Here is a 19,843-nt window from a genome sequence, read left to right as displayed (position 1 = left end):
TCTCTCTCTCTCTCTTTCATCGCGGCCAGTCGACCGCACACAATCATCCACCTGCTCCAAACAAACGGTGCGCGCTTTTTTGTCCCTTTTTTTTTTAAAAGAAAGTTATTTAAATGGCGTTTTTATTTCCGCGGTTCATGACCCCCTCGTGCGCGTCCTGACCAAGGTCTCGCGCTGTAATGAATGGACTCGCGCGCCGTCATTACGCCGGTTAGCGATGAGTGTAATGGCCTCGCGCGCCTCTAACACACACAAGCACAACAAAATAAAGGAGAAGAAGAGAAGAAAAACACAGAAAGAAAAGAGAAGAGAAGCTTCACAGTGAGGCCTGTAATTAAAACTGCATCTCTTTAGATAAACGTTATTGAAAAACTGGGTTATTTTATACTGTTATATATTTTATGGGCTATTCAGATGTATTGGGACAGATTTTTTTTTTTTTGTGCACGTTTCCTTGCTGTAATAAATCAAAGTACCACACATCATACATGTCTACAGAGCCCATAATAATAAGATCATAATAAGATCATAATAAGATAACTTGTGCATACAAGATTAATAAATATCACCTTTCTGGACTTTACGGGCTCTGTACATTTTTGACATCATCATCATCATGGCGATGACTGAAGGGAAATCAAATGTTCACTCATTTAGCCCTTTTATTTTAATTCTTAATGACATTGCAGTGGGTGGCATGGTGGTGTAGTGGTTAGCGCTGTCGCCTCACAGCAAGAAGGTCCAGGGTTCGAGCCCCGGGGCCGGCGAGGGCCTTTCTGTGTGGAGTTTGCATGTTCTCCCCGTGTCCACGTGGGTTTCCTCTGGGTGCTCCGGTTTCCCCCACAGTCCAAAGACATGCAGGTTAACTGGGGACTCTAAATTGACCGTAGGTGTGAATGTGAGTGTGAATGGTTGTCTGTGTCTATGTGTCAGCCCTGTGATGACCTGGCGACTTGTCCAGGGTGTACCCCGCCTTTCGCCCGTAGTCAGCTGGGATAGGATCCAGCTTGCCTGCGACCCTGTAGAAGGATAAAGCGGCTAGAGATAATGAATGAATGAATGAATGAATGAATGAATGAATGACATTGCAGTGATAGCTCAGTGGAGATGTTGGACTTCTGATTAGAAGGTCATATGTGCACACCTGACCATCACACCCATATGTGCTTGTTGAACATCCCATTCCAGACTTGTTCCTTCTTTGTGGTTTTAATACGCTCCACTCTTCTGATAAGGCTTTTCACTCATTTTTAGAGTGTGGGCTCTCTGCAGGACATGAGTTCTTCCATTCCAACCATAACATAACATAACATGGTGTAGTGGTTAGCGCTGTCGCCTCACAGCAAGAAGGTTCTGGGTTCAAGCCCCGTGCCCGACGAGGGCCTTTCTGTGCAGAGTTTGCATGTTCTCCCCGTGTCCACGTGGGTTTCCTCCGGGTGCTCCGGTTTCCCCCACAGTCCAAAGACATGCAGGTTAGGTTAACTGGTGACTCTAAATTGAGCGTAGGTGTGAATGTGAGTGTGAATGGTTGTCTGTGTCTATGTGTCAGCCCTGTGATGACCTGGTGACTTGTCCAGGGTGTACCCCGTCTTTCGCCCATAGTCAGCTGGGATAGGCTCCAGCTTGCCTGCAACCCTGTAGAACAGGATAAAGTGGCTAGAGATAATGAGATGAGCATTTGATGCTCAAGTTTATTTTATTTATTTTGGGTTTTCTGAAATCAACACAGGGTCAAAATCATACATACAGGGTAGGGTTGATAGTCTTGAGGTTAGGACTCATGGTCTTGTTAGAACACACAGTTGTGTCCAAGTTTCTGGTGGTTTGAGGTTATGCTGAAGAATTCTGAGGTTCTTCATTATTCCATCTACTTTGTGCAGTGCATCAGTTCCACTGGCAGCAAAACAGCTCAGGAGCCTGATGCTACCACCACCATGCTTAACAGTTAGTACAGTGTTCCTCTGTACCTCTGGCCATTGTGGACAAATGACTCAATATTTGTCTCATCTGACCATAAAACTGTCCTCCATTAGGCTTTTTCTTTATCCATGTGATCAGCTGCATATTTTAGTTGAGCTCGAAGGTGTCGATTTTGGAGCAAAGGTTTCTTTCTTGGATGGCAGCCTCTCAGTCCATGGCAATCTAAAACTCGCTTGACTGTAGACAAGAACACTGTTCCAGCAACTTCCAGTTCATGGCAGGTCTGAGCCTTAGGCCAAGTTTACATTAGACCGTATCTGTCTCATTTTCTTCGCGGATGCACTGTCCATTTACATTAAACCGCCTGGAAATGCCGGGAAACGGGAATCCGCCAGCGTCCACGTATTCAATCCAGATCGTGTCAGCTCCGGTGCTGTGTAAACATTGAGAATACGTGGATACGCTGTGCTGAGCTCTAGCTGGTGTCATCATTGGACAACGTCACTGTGACATCCACCTTCCTGATTCGCTGACGTTGGTCATGTGACGCGACTGCTGAAAAACGGCGCGGACTTCCGCCTTGTATCACCTTTCATTAAAGAGTATAAAAGTATGAAAATACTGCAAATACTGACGCAAATACTGCCCATTGTGTAGTTATGATTGTCTTTAGGCTTGCCATCCTTCCACTTGCAAGTGGTAAGTGATATGCGCTGGGATCACACACACACAGCGGCTCAGTCCCGAATCACAGCTTGTGCACTACACTCGCACGCTCTGTGAGCTGCGCAAGGCCGGAGTGCGCACCATCCAGAGGGCACTCGCTGTTCAGGGCGGAGTGATTTGGAGCGCAGGATGCCTGCGGAGCCGAGCGTATCCGTGTATTGGTGTTGCTGTGTGCACACTAATCGTTTTAAAAACGTTAATCTGATGATCTGCTGATACGGTCTAATGTAAACATGGGCTTAGTGGTTCTTGGGTTGTTCCTGACCATCCAAACCAATTTCCTCAGCTGAGTGTGTCCATTTGGGTCTTCTTCCAGCAAAGTGGCTTCACCTCCCATTAACTTGTGCTTACATACAATTGTTTGAACTGATGATCTTGGAATCTACAGTTGTTTAGAAATGGCTCCAAAAGACGTTCCTGGGTGTAAATCTATTATCCTCTTTCTCAGATCTGCACTGAGCTCCTTGGACTTTGTCATTGGACTGTGTGTTAGTCAATCAAACAAACAACAAGTGTTGTATACAGAGATGCTGCCAGCTGCAGTCAATCATCATCACTAACAGGAAGTTAAATGACCTTGGCAAGAAAAAAAGACATTTCGGAATTTTCAACACCACAAAATTAATAATCTAAGCAGGAGTATCTAAATGTATCATAGATGTGAAATATATTCATCTTCTTTATAATCTTCTCAAAACACTGTCAAAAGCACATCATTTTTTTTCCTACCTCAGGTTTTCAAGCTTTTTACTCATTCTGAAATTAAATTTAATTTAATTTTCTCTCTCTGTTCACATGGCCATTGCCTGCACTATGACCTTTGACCCCTGCCTTTTCCTGTTCTGGTGGTGGGGGCTGGCGGAGGCACCTGTAGACAGGCAGGTGACAGAGAGACTGAGAAATATAGCCGTGTCTCTGTAGCTTTCTGGGTAAAGGCCACAGAAGAAAGTGCAGATTAGGGCCTCTTTGTATCTGTCAGCATTAAACAAATTAATCCATTGCAGCTCATCTGAGTGTAAAATCTCTAGATTTACTGTTTCTATAGAAGTGAGGCCTGAGGTTGCTCACACTACCTCACCCTCTAAAGCCTGAAACATATTTTAAACCCTTTATTATTGCTTAATTATGGCATCTATGGAAAAGGAGATGTGCTTTGTGAAGGAGTGGGCTACACGCCCGCAAAGGTCAATATAAACTCCACTAGTAAACATTAAAAAGAAAGCAAACAAAACACATCGTCACCTCCGACTCCAAGCCTTTAAGGGTGGCTTCCTCACACGGACGCTCAAAAGCACTTTTGTGCCGTTGTGAGCTTTTTCTTTTTATGTTCATCACTAAGCCTGGGCTAAACACACTAAACACATAAAAAGAGTCTTTAAAGAAAAACAGCGATGTTCCCTTTTTAGACCCTTTGGGAATAATTCAGGATCAAGGCAGAAAGTTATATTAAAGGATTATTAATAATGTTAGAATTTTGAGACATATCAATGTATTATGCAGCAGGAGACATCTACTTTTTAAAAAAAAAAGTGCAGGGCAGAGTAGGCCACAGAGCCGCACGGTTCGGGTCAAACTGTGTCAACTCGAGTTAGGTACAGCTGAGCGACTTCTCTAAAACCCAACCAGGCCAGTTTTATATTCAGCCCCATGTTCCTTTCATGTCATTATGCTTCTGATTGTTCCTAAATTGAAAAGGTTTCAGTTTAAATGTATTTCTTTAGCAGGTTGTGCTTTTTATTTTCCGCTCCATAAGAAATAAAACAGACTCTGAAACAACTTCCATGTTTGTTAAAATGAAATAGTATTCAGGAATAATAATAATAATAATAATAATAATAATTTGGTGAAGTGATTTCCACATTTTAAATATAATAAAATTTGCTATGGGCGGCATGGTGGTGTAGTGGTTAGCGCCGTCGCCTCACAGCAAGAAGGTCCGGGTTCGAGCCCCGTGGCTGGCGAGGGCCTTTCTGTGTGGAGTTTGCATGTTCTCCCCGTGTCCGCGTGGGTTTCCTCCGGGTGCTCCGGTTTCCCCCACAGTCCAAAGACATGCAGGTTAGGTTAACTGGTGACTCTAAATTGAGCGTAGGTGTGAATGTGAGTGTGAATGGTTGTCTGTGTCTATGTGTCAGCCCTGTGATGACCTGGCGACTTGTCCAGGGTGAACCCCGCCTTTTGCCCGTAGTCAGCTGGGATAGGATCCAGCTCGCCTGCGACCCTGTAGAACAGGATAAAGCGGCTACAGATAATGAGATGAGATGAGAAATTTTGCTACTTGAATAATTATATAAAATAATAATAATAAGAAGAAGAAGAAGAAGAAGAAGAATATCAGTTCAATTTATATAGCGTCTTTCTCACACCCAAGGTTGCTTTACAATTAAGGGAAAAAAAAAAAAAAGAGTCCACCAAGAGAGGGTCAGGATGTAATTTCAAATGGCGTAGCTAACACAGTCCCACCAAGTGCACAAAGATAAATCCCACAGTGCCTGCACAGCCACTGGGCAACATCGCTCGGAACACTGTGCCATGGATCCACAAAGCGAGCACAGAAGCACCACCACACAGAGCACTGGTATGTTCCAAACCACCTGCATAGCCAGTGCAACGCCACTGGACAACATCGCTCAGAACACCGCGCCAAGAACAAAAGCACTGCCACACGGAGTGCTGGACAACCCTGATGTTAAAAAGAGCAACAAGCTTATTGCAGTCCATAGCGAGGAGCACAGGCATCACCCACGGCGCACCAAGGCCTGAAGGAAATGGATGCCAAAACTGGGTCCGGCGCTACGCCACAACCGATGGACAAAACACTCAAATAAAAAACAAACATCAAACTACACAAACACAAAAAAGAAAAAAAAAAGGAAAAAATGAAAAGCTCCGGTGAGAAGTGGAAGCCAAAACGTGCACAGCGTACTCTCAACTGGAAACGGAACCCCAACTGTCAATTGTGTCAGTGACAGTAACACTAACGTGTGTTTAAAGGGCTGATGACACAAACATGACTCTATGCAATTTCTTAAATAAACTATACAACATGGCAAACATGTTAGATTTCTGTTATAATTATGTGAAAAGAAGCTGTTGTTACGCGAATATCCAACTTTTAATTGCACAGCGCAAGAAAACTGGGTCCGTGGCTCGCGGCCATGTTGTGACGTCAGCGGAAGAACATGCTGCGGTTCACTGGCTGTTCTACTCAATGGAAATGGCGCATGAAAACGCCGGTGAACTCTCTAGCTCTTCCTCTTCTGGGAGTCTAGAATTGTGTTGTGAGTGGGATAGGTCGGAAGAATCAAGTGATGACGAACACGGGTGCATCCAACCGTACAGGTTTGAACCTGTCACTGTGCAATCTGAGAGTGACTCCGAGATGGACAGCGGACAGGCAGACAGCTCAGCATTGAACACCACAAGGTTGGATAACAAGGATTGGTAGGTCAACCCATATTTGTTCAAAATGTTACGGAATCAATATTTTAATATTGTGTATTGTTGTCTTGCATGTGTAAACACTGCTTATATCATGTAAGCCGTATGCTACACTGAATACATAGTTCCTAATGGAGCATGCAAACGGCTAACACAATAAGCTTACGACTATGCCTGATCTGTGATACATTTAGGATAATATTGGCAGGCACGTCTTCTAGTTTATGGCTTCTTAGTTTTATCCTTGAATGAAGCAAAATATTTGATAACCTACATCAGCGTAAGCAAATGACAATCTGTAGCCTACTTGTCTGGCTAAGTTAGCTTTCCCTCAGTGTTTGCTTTGAGAAACAAATTCTTTCAACTTGGCAATAAGAGACCACAATGCAAAGGCAAAATACTACAACTGCTACTACAAATCTGTCACATCAACAAACCAGGGTACTTGCTACCGTTCCCTAACAACGCATGGCAAAGGGTAAAGTGTAGTGTTGCTACGAGTACTTGCTAAAGCCTCCGGTGGAAGATCCTCGATGTGCTGATAAGACATACAGTTCTATATAACACACAAGTGTCACGATAATCACAAAACAGATGCAAATTGTTAAAATACCTAATTTTTAAGCAATAATGTATTGATCTCTTCCGAATAGAATCTATGATAGCCTACCCTCTTTACCCTTTGCCTCTCGTTGCTAGGCGGCAGTTACATGAAAGCCGCAAGCTTTCACAAGCAAATACATGACTGATATCACGCCGACTTTATGATTACATTTATGATCATCATGAATGTGTACTTTATGATGTGTACTCTATGAGCGCTCTGGAGCGAGTCACTTCCAAGATGGCCGCGCAGACCGCATGGTTACTATTTTTAGCATCATGTCGGAGCACTCTATAGCTCTACGTACCTTTATCTTATGTCGTTTCTCAACACATGTTCTGACAGGAGGACTGTCTTTGGAGGAGTCGCCTTGTCCCAGGTGACTGCTGGATCCGGCATAGCTACTAGTAGACCCCCTCCGGAATACTGTAGGCACTGCTGATGGTAGCAGCACACGTTTGTGCTGAACTGAACACCCAAGAGATTCCTTTAAGCTGGGAAGGGTGTCAAAACAATCCAAATCGAAGTGTTCAGAGCACAGGACGGATGTTGGTGAGGGCTCCCACTTGTCACGAGTGCGCCTGACTTGCTTCACCCACTTCACACGCAGCTCGGGATCTCTGGGAAACTTGAATAAACTTACCCCATCCTTGTGGGTTTTGGAGCAAAAGCCGGCAACACAACGCGAAGGCATAATAACTATATATTATAATAATGTATAATAATAATACTAATAATGATAAACTGAACACCTCTCGCATCAACAACAAACTGGTAAGTGAGGAGGAAGGTTCTTTCGCTGACATCATATAGCCCCTCCTCCTCTTTCGTCTCCTGGGTGCTGCAGCCCCGTCAAATTTGCCCAAATAGCCGCGTTTTTTATCATAACTTGTAAAATAGGCACCTTCGTGAATTAATATATGGATCATCGGGAATTACTTTTTATGTTATAAAACATCGCCAAAGATGTCAAAAACGTGTCATCAGCCCTTTAAAGCAGCATGTGAATACCAGCAAGAGTGAAGATTTTTTTTTTTAATTTGTCAGCAGTTATGAAAGACTCGTTTGTGAAAGATTAAGTTTTTATTGTTCATAATATAGAAACTGCGTGACTCCAGGGGAAGATATAGGGAAGAGGAAAGTCCAACTATTACAGATTACAGGATCCAACATCCTTTGACATTGAGGAGTTTTGGGGAAGAATGTCCTCAAAAAAGAACAAAGTAAGAAATTTTTTGCACACAACATGACTTGCTCATTATTAAGATAAAAGGAAAACATTTAAGTAATAGAGGCCCTTGGTTCCTTTTTCAAAGGTGACTGGCTTGAACCAATTTGGGAGGCTATCAAAGATAACAACCTTGGTTTTGGTGCTTCCTCATTCAAATGCTGATGCCAAGAGGGTATTTTCAATGGTCAGTCTGAACAAAACCTCAACCCGAAACAGCTTGTCTCTGGACGGGACATTGGCCTCTATCATGACCCTGAAAATGGCTGGACCTGAGCCGAACTGTTTTAAGTGGGAGCCAACAACACAAATGATGAAGGACTCCAAAAAGGCAACAAAACAACACCAGTCATAATCTCTCTCTCTGCTTTCTCTCTCTCTCTCTCTCTCTCTCTCTCTCTCACACACACACACACACACACTTATTTCAATACACGGAAATTGAATAAAGACTTTGTATTTGGTTGAATTGTCAGTGCCGTGTGTTTATCCTTTCTTCTGCAAGTCTGAGCAGTTATTAATAACAACACTAATAATATTATTAATGAAAGACCCCCATTCCGGGCGGCACGGTGGTGTAGTGGTTAGCGCTGTCGCCTCACAGCAAGAAGGTCCTGGGTTCGAGCCCCGGGGCCGGCGAGGGCCTTTCTGTGTGGAGTTTGCATGTTCTCCCCGTGTCCGCGTGGGTTTCCTCCGGGTGCTCCGGTTTCCCCCACAGTCCAAAGACATGCAGGTTAGGTTAACTGGTGACTCTAAATTGAGCGTAGGTGTGAATGTGAGTGTGAATGGTTGTCTGTGTCTATGTGTCAGCCCTGTGATGACCTGGCGACTTGTCCAGGGTGTACCCCGCCTTTCGCCCGTAGTCAGCTGGGATAGGCTCCAGCTTGCCTGCGACCCTGTAGAAGGATAAAGCGGCTAGAGATAATGAGATGAGATGAAAGACCCCCATTCCTGCGACCCGTCCAACCAGCCATGTCACTCTTGCCTGCATTCAAAACTTGAGAGCCCTGCTAATTGATAATTAAAATTTCAAATAATTACACAAGTCTCATTCAAATAATAATAGCTACAGTTGTATAATAACACTTTTTTACAGTGTTAATATTTTTCTAATTGGACTATTTGAAAAGCGACTGATTTGTAGTTGTGAATCTGTTGAGAAAACTACAAACACAGAAGCGGATATATTCGAACGCCATGATCGTACGTCATCAACATGCGCCGATGGGCACGCCCCCCCCCCCCAAACGAGAGGGTTCATGTTTCAAGGCTGATTTGTTTTGCAGGGTTCGTGTTCTTCACTTTGGTCATTTTAAAATAGAATTAGCAGTGAATCAGCACACCTCTCTTTGTGAGGATTTCTTGTTTTGACTCTGATGTCAGTAAACCAGGGTTTGAGTAAATATCACTTGTGTTTTGACCGTCAGAATTCAGCAGGGCGCTTTAAAAGAGCGCGAGCATTTAGGGATTTTGTTTATTACCTCGAGAATGTCGGTATTTTATCCATAGCAATGTTAATAGCATGCACATGTAGTTTATTAAAGCATTAAGTGTGTTCCTCTTTATTGCTTTGACAGTAACACCAGTCTGTTTTGCTCAACTACATAACTTTCCTGTAACGTTCAAGACCCATTGATATCGTTTTGCATTTTAAATCTTTGGCTTATTTTATCTAAAAATCCAGTTGAAGCTTAAATTCTTCCTCTGGAAGTTTTGGAATTTGAACCCGCAACCTTCTGTTCACTAGTACACAATCTTAGACTGCTCTACAGCTCTAGTTACCCATGCATTAAAAAAAAAAGTGTGTTGCTTTTGGCATGTTTTCATACTTGCAAATGACCATTCTCCAGATTTGACTCGTTTTAAGATTTTCTTCCCACCTTGACACTGAAGAACAGGTTTACGTGTCTCGTTCTCTCCCACAGAATGTCTTTAGGTTGTCTGAGGTTGGCTCTGAGCCGCACACTGAGAGCCTCGTGTCCCTCGACAAGCCCACTGACATTCCTCCTCCTGTATAAACCCCAGCCTAGCAGAACCACATGGGGTTACCTGGGCATAAAGCTCCAGCAGTGGACACCGTTCTCCACCATCGCGGATGATGATGGAGACACCGCTGAGAATGAACCACACAAGAAGAAAAAGAAACATGACCCAAAAGCTCGAACCACCATTAGCAGCGTGGGCAGGAAGATTTACCAACGCCACCTGATCCTGCTGGATGAGGAGGGCGAGAACCTGGGAACCATGCACCGGGCCAATGCCCTGAGGCTCATGGATGAAAAAGGGCTGAAACTGGTGCCTGTGAATGAGAACGCTGAGCCGCCGGTGTACCGGCTCATGAGTGGGAAACAGATTCATGAGGAGCAGATGAAACTGCGGGATAAACAGAAAGCCAGGGCTACAGGTGAGTGTTCAGACAGGTGTGTATAATTTCTATATTCTTACAACTGATGTTGGTATAATGAAAATATATTTAAGGCAACCAGTGACCGTTTAGGTAGGTTTCAGTATATAATGGGATGTCCCTGGGACTAAGAGGTACAGAAGCCCTGTTGTCTTCACTTGGAGTTCGTCAGAGGGACTTGCACTGCAAATGGGTGGGGTTAAGGTTCCACCTGTTTAAAGCTGGTTCCAGGGTGCAGAGAGCTTGGTCTCCTTTCATTAGGACTGTCCAGTGTAGAGGCCACACCTACTTAACCAAAGGGAAACAGGCCACACCTTCTTTCTTGGGAATAAGATTAGTGGCCTGACAGTCTGAGGCCATGCCTCCTTTTGAGCACAAGAGAGGTAACTCTTCCTTCACTGGGACAAACGACACCCCCATGAACACTGACAGGTGTAGAGGAGCATTGGGGATATTGGACTTTACCATGTGATTGTGTTCCCCCATGCAGGTGTTGTCCAGGTGAAAGACCTAACTCTGTCCTCTGATATCGCGCTACACGACCTGGACACAAAACTAAAACAAGTAACTAGTTGGCTGGAGAAAAAGTACCACGTGAGACTGACGCTGAGGCCAAGACGGGAACAGAGCGCACAGCCTCTGGTAATCTCACACACACCAACCTTATTACAATTTTATTTAAAAAAAAAAAAAAAGACTCCTACAATGACCACTATTATTACTGATGATTGATCATGGGGTTATTTTTAATGTGTTAATCAAAATGACAAGAATTTTGATTCTAGCTTAGGCCATTTTTAAAGACAAACTCATTTACAGGTTGAAAACAAAGCTGATCATGCTGCCATTTAGGACAGAACCAGTAACAACACAATGCTTAGATAAGTTTGTATAGTCAAATGTTAAAAAAATGAAAACAAAATCAAACATTACAGTACAAAGGCAAATTGACTAACTTTTGAAACCGTGTAGTGAGCTAGGTAGTTCAGTTTGCTAGCTAGTTCCAGGTAAAGGTGTCCCGTAACACTCTCAATCTGTGATGTGAAAGTGTAAAGTCAGCACACGCTCAGGTGATCGTCTCTCTCCTTGGTCACAGGATTTGGTTCTGGATGAGATGGTCGGGAGAATAACGGCTCCCCTTGGCTTCGTCAACAAACCCCAACTCATCCGGGAGGGTCGAGCAGCCAGCTGCGTCCTGCGTCCTCCATCTGCTAAAGAGCTGCAGGCTCAGGGGATGCGACCCACAGCACAGACTCCCTCCAACACTCCCAAATCAAACCAGGAACCGGACGGTTCTCCATCAGAGCGGAACAAAGAGTCTCCGCAGCATTGATGTGATGACAATAAAACAGCTTTTTACACAAAACACACACTTGGGTGGTGTCGATGAATACAAAAAAAAAAAGTCAACTGGGATCAGGATGGAACCTGAAGGGATCCAAATCCGAACAAACTTCCTAAATAACTTGTTTTGAGGTCCACATTTTAGCAGTGACCTTTTTTCAGACGTTTTCTCAACACATTTTTACAGTAACCTGCTGTTTACCCTACTCTGGGGTAGTTTAAGTAATGAGCAAATACTAAGTTTTGTAGATGTGACTAATTTTCTTAAAATCTGATAGACACATTTTATTTTACTGGAATCCGATTGGTCGTTATCAGGCTGTCAGATGTCACAAATGTGAATGGGGACACAGCTAACGATTTGATTCTCATTGGCTGGTCGCTACCATAGCAAGAGACTTGTTGTTGTGATTGGCTAGTTTCTACAACGTTATGAAATTCACTGACTTCTGATTGGCTGTGGGACTCTGCCACAAGTGGCTCTAATACGAGAACACAGGTTTCAGACGTCACTTGCTCTTATTGGACGATTTCAGCATCAGACATGGCTGGGCTCGTTACATCATTCTTGACAGGTTCTGATGAGATCACCGGAGGAGATTCGCTGAGGTCTGGTGTTTCTGACCGGCATTTTTTTGCCATTTTGTAGCCACTCAGATGAGATGCCAGTGATCGTGTTGGACGGGGTTTCTTCTGAAAAAAAGAAAGAAAAGTTCTAGCCATCGCTATCTTTGAGTCAATGATTATTCGGTGCTAAAGCTAATGATTTGGTTCGTGTTCACAGTAACAAGCAACCAATTGCTGTAGGTTTGTCGGTTCATGGGCATGGCCTATGAGCTTTAATGAATGTATTAGAAGCTGAAAACATTTCCTGGTTCCTGTATAATCTCATTATCTGTAGCCGCTTTGTCCTGTTCTACAGGGTCGCAGGCGAGCTGGAGCCTATCCCAGCTGACTACGGGCGAAAGGCGGGGTTCACCCTGGACAAGTCGCCAGGTCATCACAGGGCTGACACATAGACACAGACAACCATTCACACCTACGGTCAGTTTAGAGTCACCAGTTAACCTAACCTGCATGTCTTTGGACTGTGGGGGAAACCGGAGCACCCGGAGGAAACCCACGCGGATACGGGGAGAACATGCAAACTCCGCACAGAAAGGCCCTCGCCGGCCACGGGGCTCGAACCCGGACCTTCTTGCTGTGAGGCGACAGCCCTAATCACTACACCACCGTGCCGTCCGTTCCTGTATAATGTAAATACAAAAACCTAGAAAAATCTATTTAAAAAAATTATGGATGAACCCTCAGTTATTTTTTTTTCCTTGGTGTTTGAACACAGCTTAATGAGATGCAACTGAAGTGAGTCAGAGAAACTTACTGGAGCCAATTGTTGTAATTTACCACCTTATTGTGTCAGGACCAACTTGCATTTTGTACAGTTAAAATTTCACTTTAAAAATGCTTGAGCCACAGCTCTATGCTGTGACGTTGCGCAACAAAAACGATCACCGGTCACTTGCAAGTGCGAACGCAACATTACATCATGTGAAATGCAAATTTCTGGGGCAAAATTTGATCAGTCAGTGATTACCTGTTTCTTTCTCTCAGGGTCATGAACCACAGCGTGACGCTGTAAACTTTGCTGCATGGGATAAAAAAATAAATAAAATTATCTTAAATAATTATATTCCTTCATGACAAAGTTGATACTTCTTAATAAATGAAACTTGACTCTTCAAGACTTACAGTACAGTGGGAATGTGTTAACTGTAAAATAACAGCTAAGAATAAAGATTTACAAGTGTGCAGTTTAGTGCTCGCTGCGCGAGTGAGCCAACAACCAGAAAACAAAAAGTATAAATAGATAAAACGAATCTAAAACTTTAAACAAGCTCCATCCAAAAAAAAAGAAAGAAAACCACCCACCCCACACCCAGGTGCATATATTACAACAACAGCTATCAACAGTTTTGTTTGTTGAGACAGTAGTTCGTTAATTATAAATAGTTAATATTAATGCAGCAGTGATTGTATCAGTAAACACTGAGTTTTCTATCTCAGCGCATCTCTCACTCACACACACGAAAAGTCCAGTCCAAAGCCAACCAGCAGGACACACCATTCCACAGGCTGAACACATTGAATAGTTTTCTATTTTATTTATTGTCAGCTTGGATTTACTGTTGCTCATAAGTTTATACACCCCCATAGGATTTGTGAAATATTGGTCTTTTTTTTTACATGACTGATCATGAAGAAAACTTTTTTATTTAATGATGGTGATCAGGTGGAGCTCTTCGTCACATAGCTGTGTGTGCTCTTTTCAGTTATCATTATGATTTTTAAAATCACCCAAATGGCCCTGATCAAATGTTTACATACTCTTCTATAGTTATTGAGGTGAACAGACAGATGCATCTCTGCAGGGATCCTTTCTATGTTATGAGCCACTTATAATAACATGGAGTGTCACTGGTCAAAACAAGTGCTTTACTTTGACACAGATGATTGCCCCACAGGATTACACTGTACAGCCATTTTGCAATTGCCAATTATAGTGTTCTAACTCAATCCTGCACTGATTTGATGTCCCTGGAAAATATCTGAACCCAAAGAGATGGGAAAATAAGGCCCACCACCCAAAACATAATAATAATAATAATACCTTCATGGAGAAGGTTTTGGTGCAGCCGGGCTCAGTGCAGCTGAATGTTCGCTGCTGCTCATGGAAGGACAGGATGTGGCTCTGCAGGTTGAAGGCGGTGGTGTAGGAACGCTTACACCCATCTCTCGGACACAGGAACACGACCCGAGCTTCAGAGTGAACGCGCTGGTGCTGTTTCAGGAACCACCGATCCCTGAATGTCTTCTTACACTCGTCACACTGCACCCTCACTGCGCGCGCACACACGTTAATCAAAAATTCTCACTGAATTAAACCTACATTTTTATTTTGTTTACTGTTTACTTTATTTGACCTTTATGCTCTTTCCTGTGCTTGGTGAGTTCAGTCCACGTCTTTGCAACAAATGAGCAATCCTCAGCTGGACACGTGTAACCTGCTCACGTTCAGCACAGCAAACCGTTCAAGAAAAACACAAAATCCGAACAAAATAAAATTACATCTCATCACCTTTAACATGTCATACAACTTCCCTAAAAAGAAAATCCACTTGAATAAATGATAAAAACATTACAATAATAAAAAACTTACTTGATAACATTATCATTATAATCAGTATTGAAATTATTATTCTTCACTATTCTTTTGATATTTATTTATTGTTTAATTTAATATGAAGGTCATTCACATGTGTTCAGGAATCAGAGTAAAGTGTTAATCTATAAAACAGTAAAGGACACAAACCATGCAGAAGGGATTCATGCGATTTACTGCGATATAGCCAACATTTTAATGGACTCTAACCAGTGAATTATGTTGGACATGTTACATGCTCACCCTTGTGCACTTTCTCATGACGTTTTCTTTTGCTGGGATTCGCAAAGCGTCTCTCGCAGCCCTCATGTGTACATCTGAAAAGGAAGTTTTTATAAAGAAGCTCAGAAAGCACTGAAGATTTACACAACCAGAACCTTTTTCGTCTTCAGTGCAATTTGGTACGACTCCCACTACTTGAACCCAAACTACAGTGTGTTAACGTCGCTATTAAACACGATCATGTGTGAGGAGAGAAATGAGAAGAGGAGTTTGTACTTACTCATATGGGAGCTGGTTTGTGTGCGTGCTTTCGTGAGTCTTCAGCAGGTTGTTCTTCTTGAAGCTTTTGCCACATCCTTCAAACGTACACTGAATAACCAACACACACCTGAGTGGGAATCTCACACTGCATCTATACGTTACAGCAATAATCATCTAATAATACAACATTAAAAGAAAAGAAAACCCATTTTTAAAATACAGTTATGAAGATAGATGATATAAACTAACGATTCATGCGAATAACTGAAAATAAGGAGCTCACACATCCAAGATATCCATCTCCAAAAGTCAAGTTTCTATGCAGAATGGACGATTTCATGGAGGCCACCACTGCAAATATTGTAACCAATCAGAAAAATCCCCCTGATCATTTCCGGCAGTGCTCGGACATCATTTGAGCGCAAGACACAGAAGCTCCGCATAGCAAGTAAGACTTGAAGCTGCCCCGGCTGGAGATTATTTCATTAAAAAAAAAAGTTTATATGAAAAAAATTTAAATTCCATTTCTCTAACAAAAAAAGTGGAGGTCACTGATAAACAGCGAGGGAATAGTGAACAGCTGATGTATTTCTATGTGACTGAATGCAGGGAGGTAACTTTTCATATTATATCCCCGGTACAAGCAGTGCTGCCGTGACAGCCTCGTTCTGTGGACCGTAACCTCACTAGACAACCTACAAACACATCTGCATACAATCTGACTGAACTATATCTGTTGAAGAGGCAAGTGCGTGAGTTTTTACACATTCCTGGCAGCATAAGCAGTCCTTAGCACGCTTAGCATGCTCTCAACTCATTCATGAAAAACTTCGTCAAGACGTCACCAGGCTAGCCTACAGTAATTACCGTAGTAGAGTGTTCAACCCCTGCAGCAACGCAGAAAGAGGCTAAACAAACACTGCTTTACGCAGCTCGTGTGCTTGGAACATTTTGAAGAAAATTGTTTTACTCAAAATAACTCTGATGCATACACATGAAGCCTGTATAGTAAAGCAGCGTTTGTTTACCCTCTTCCTGCGTTGCTGCGAGGGTTGGATGGTCTACCACGGAAATTACGGTAGGCTAGCCTGGGGACGTCTTGAAGTTTTTCATGAATGAGTCAAGAGCATGCTAATGAGTAGTATAACAGTTTCAGCTTCGTTTTACAGGTAAAGAGTTCAGGTTTGTCCATAAGTCAGGGTTGCAGCTCATTAATACACTATTTCAGATGTATGGGGGATTAATTAAATAATTATTTTTTTAATTATCATCTTTTTTTTTGTAGAGACTCACGATGTACAGATTCACATCCTGTTGGTGTTTACGTGAAATGTGTTTCCTCAGGTTAAAGTTTGTGGTGAAACTTTCTGTGCAGCCGTCTTCACTGCAGCTGGTGGGGGGAGGGGAAAAAAACACCACAAAAACACAAGACTGTATAATGAGCAAAATGAGATTTAACCGTCTTAAATCTAAAAATAAAGTACTCAAGTGTTTCAGAAGTACCTGAAGGGTTTCTCTCCGGTGTGAGTGAGCTCATGACGAGCGAGATGAGATTTAGTGCAGAACGATTTGATGCATCCAGCATATTTGCACTCAAAGGGCCTCTGAAATGCAGATCACCACATCATCGTGACTTTCAGAAACAAACAAACAAATTTTATTATATATATATATATATATATATATATATATATATATATATATATATATATATATATATAAGTGCTGTCAAAAATGTCGCGTTATTAACACGTTAACTTGACTCAATTTTAACGGTGATAATTTTTTTTATCGCGAGATTAACGCTCTGTGACATGATGTAGGTTTTTCATAAGCTTTTGAAACTGCCAGGAACTTGGAACAGAGACTTTGCTTAGAAAAACGATAGCAGCTAGACTGTAATGCCATGCCCCGCACAGCCAGAGTCCTCTGCCCTCCCCCGAAGAGCCACGGTGCTCGGCTTAGGTTTCGTTTTCCCATCGGCGGCTTCAGCCCAACTTTGCAGTGGCTGTGACAAGACGTGTTATGCTCTGCAATAAAAAAAAAAAAATATATATATATATATATATATATATATATATATATATATATATATATTGGTACAACCAGTGTTCGAACTATGCCGATATTTTCGGGGGGTGCTTGTGCTTGTCTCAGAGCGCGGCTCTCCATCGCACGCTCACTTCGGATATGCAAATGCTTCCCATTACACACGATTGCTATGTCAATAAACATCATTTTGCCAATATTTTAGAGACCCCCCAACATTTCCCAAATCATGTTTTCAAGGGATCTCGTGTCTGTTTCAGGGGATCTCGGATCCCCGAGTACCCCCGTAGTTCGAACGGTGAGCAAGCCCATTCACTTTATGCTGATAAGAGAATTACAATGGTTTTTCATGTGACAAAAATGTGCGATTAAATTGCGATTAATCGCGAGTTAACTATGACAGTCAAGACATTAATCGCGATTAAATATTTTAATCGCTTGACAGCACTAATATTACACATATATATGTATGAAACGAAGGAAAAACAGCAGCATATGGTTAACTTTAGGAACTCAAACAAATTTCAATTAAAACGTCATTACATTTTTTATGCCTTTATCCAAAACTTACAAATAAAGCAAAGTAAATCAACCAGTTGAGTTTTCCTTCCCAGATTTAATTATCTAATAACCTGGGACACACATGTATTTGGATAATTGAATCTAACTGTACAGACAGGTTGAATAATATAAAGATAATTCTGATATCATAATAAATAAACTTCTCAGAGACATCGCAGGCATCACAATATTGTGTTATAACTTTTTACAATAACATTTACAAAACACAGATTCTGAAGACGCTGTTGTGGTGTTAATACCCTGTACAGAACTGTTTGTTAAAATCTGTGTGTTATTAATGTATTTTCCCTCCTTTTCAATTTTAAGTCATTTATTTTGTAGACATTAAACAGAAATATCACTGAACATAATTATATTATTTGACTGCTTTGGTGCCACTTGGTTTGCATGATATGTATTGTGTATCATGGAAATATCCTAAAGAATTGTAGTACAGGGTTGAATCTTTTCATGATTATTCACTAATAGTGTTGCAATAGGATTTAGATCTTTTGGCATTTATCCCACAATTACTTTAATAATTAAACTGAGATTACTTGTGCATGGCATGTAATTAAGGATTTTTTTTAAATTGAAAAAAGTAGAGATTTTCATTAAATTGGAAACACGTATTGCCAACAACACAATGCCAATTTAATAATAATAATAATAATAATAATAATAATAATAAAGTATCATGTGTGGGGTTTGAAGAACTTTACAGATCACGTGTCTAACACTGACAGCCCCAGATGGGCAAAGAAAATATTCCTTATTTCATGATTTAACTAACTACTTCAGTAACTATTTAGCTAACTACATAAAAATGGCTAAATTCTGAAATAATAATAATAATAATAATAATAATAATAATAATATCCTGACAATCCTGAGGGTATTAAAATACTAGATCTAATATTTGACAAATTTAAATCAGTTACTTTAAATGATGTGTAGAAGTGATTATGTAGTTAAAAACAGTATTTTTACATGCATTAAAAATATATATTAAATATAAAAACCCTACGCTGTTATTGGCCACCTGTCTCGCTTTGACAAATCCCGCCTCCTGCGTAGGATTCATGCTATAATTGGTCAGGAGACTTAACAGACAGGCATGTGCTGTCCAATCAGCGAGAAGTGCAGGAGACGGGATTCACCCAAACACGAGGAAAGAGAAAAGCATCGCGTTTAGCCGCATCAGTTATCAAAACTCACCACTCCGGTGTGTTTACACAGATGAGCCTCAAGCTTCCACTCTTTATCGTAGGACGCCCAGCAGTCGGGAAAAGAGCAGATAAACATTCCGGAAGTTGGTTTATTAATTTCCCGCATGATAAGCAAGAAAATGTAGCCGCATAAATAACAGACCGTGGGCACTACGGCGCTATGTTACGCCTTACGTCTTTGCGTCATTTGGAAAGTACCAATTGAGGAGATGGGTGGGGGTGTCCAAAAATACAGTCTGACTTCATCTTTTCTCAAAGGGTAAACGCTCAACTTTGTGAACTATCTATTCATATTTTAACATTTTAGTTTCTTGTCCATTATTAGAACATCTTACACGACGATGTTAAAAAAAATGTGTATATACCCTCACCGTACACGTCAATAGGAACACCTGTCCTGGACACCTGCTCATTGGTGCAGTTACTTAATCAGTCAATCATGTAGCAGCACAATGAGTTTTAAAAAATTGGAAAACTGTAGACTGGATTATTTTTTCCCCTAATCTTCAACTGTCCGGTTTGGGTGAGTCTGTGCCCATGACAGCTTCAGACTCCTGTTCTTGGCTGCAGGAGTGGAACCCAATGTGGTGTTCTGCTGTTGCATGCTGAGATGCTTTTCTGCTCACCATGGTTATAA

At 41.8% G+C, this 19,843-nt stretch overlaps 2 protein-coding genes across 4 annotated transcripts; one reads left to right on the top strand and one right to left on the bottom strand.

The window, feature by feature from the left end:
- The first annotated feature begins 9,144 nt into the window (after positions 1-9,144).
- Positions 9,145-11,688, top strand: mtif3 (mitochondrial translational initiation factor 3). 3 transcript variants are annotated; one of them, XM_060913395.1, is made up of 4 exons: positions 9,145-9,203; positions 9,842-10,320; positions 10,811-10,962; positions 11,417-11,688. In XM_060913395.1, the coding sequence occupies exons 2-4, from the start codon at positions 9,843-9,845 to the stop codon at positions 11,651-11,653; spliced, it is 867 nt and encodes a 288-aa protein (XP_060769378.1). In that variant the 5' UTR covers positions 9,145-9,203; position 9,842; the 3' UTR covers positions 11,654-11,688. The 3 variants fall into 3 exon arrangements, with proteins under 3 accessions (XP_060769378.1, XP_060769380.1, XP_060769379.1); XM_060913397.1 differs by having other exon boundaries at positions 9,179-9,267; XM_060913396.1 differs by lacking the exon at positions 9,145-9,203 and adding an exon at positions 9,210-9,294.
- gtf3aa (general transcription factor IIIAa) lies at positions 11,048-19,363 on the bottom strand. Its single transcript, XM_060913394.1, has 9 exons — positions 19,196-19,363; positions 16,871-16,971; positions 16,661-16,757; positions 15,387-15,475; positions 15,128-15,201; positions 14,646-14,726; positions 14,333-14,562; positions 13,259-13,309; positions 11,048-12,357 (listed from the first exon to the last, which is right to left on the bottom strand). The coding sequence occupies exons 1-9, from the start codon at positions 19,310-19,312 to the stop codon at positions 12,184-12,186; spliced, it is 1,014 nt and encodes a 337-aa protein (XP_060769377.1). The 5' UTR covers positions 19,313-19,363; the 3' UTR covers positions 11,048-12,183.
- Between the last annotated feature and the right edge of the window lie 480 nt (positions 19,364-19,843).

Source organism: Neoarius graeffei, chromosome 28 (genome assembly GCF_027579695.1).
Source record: "Neoarius graeffei isolate fNeoGra1 chromosome 28, fNeoGra1.pri, whole genome shotgun sequence".
NCBI classification, from domain to species: domain Eukaryota; kingdom Metazoa; phylum Chordata; class Actinopteri; order Siluriformes; family Ariidae; genus Neoarius; species Neoarius graeffei.
This window is presented reverse-complemented; position numbering and strand designations above follow the sequence as displayed.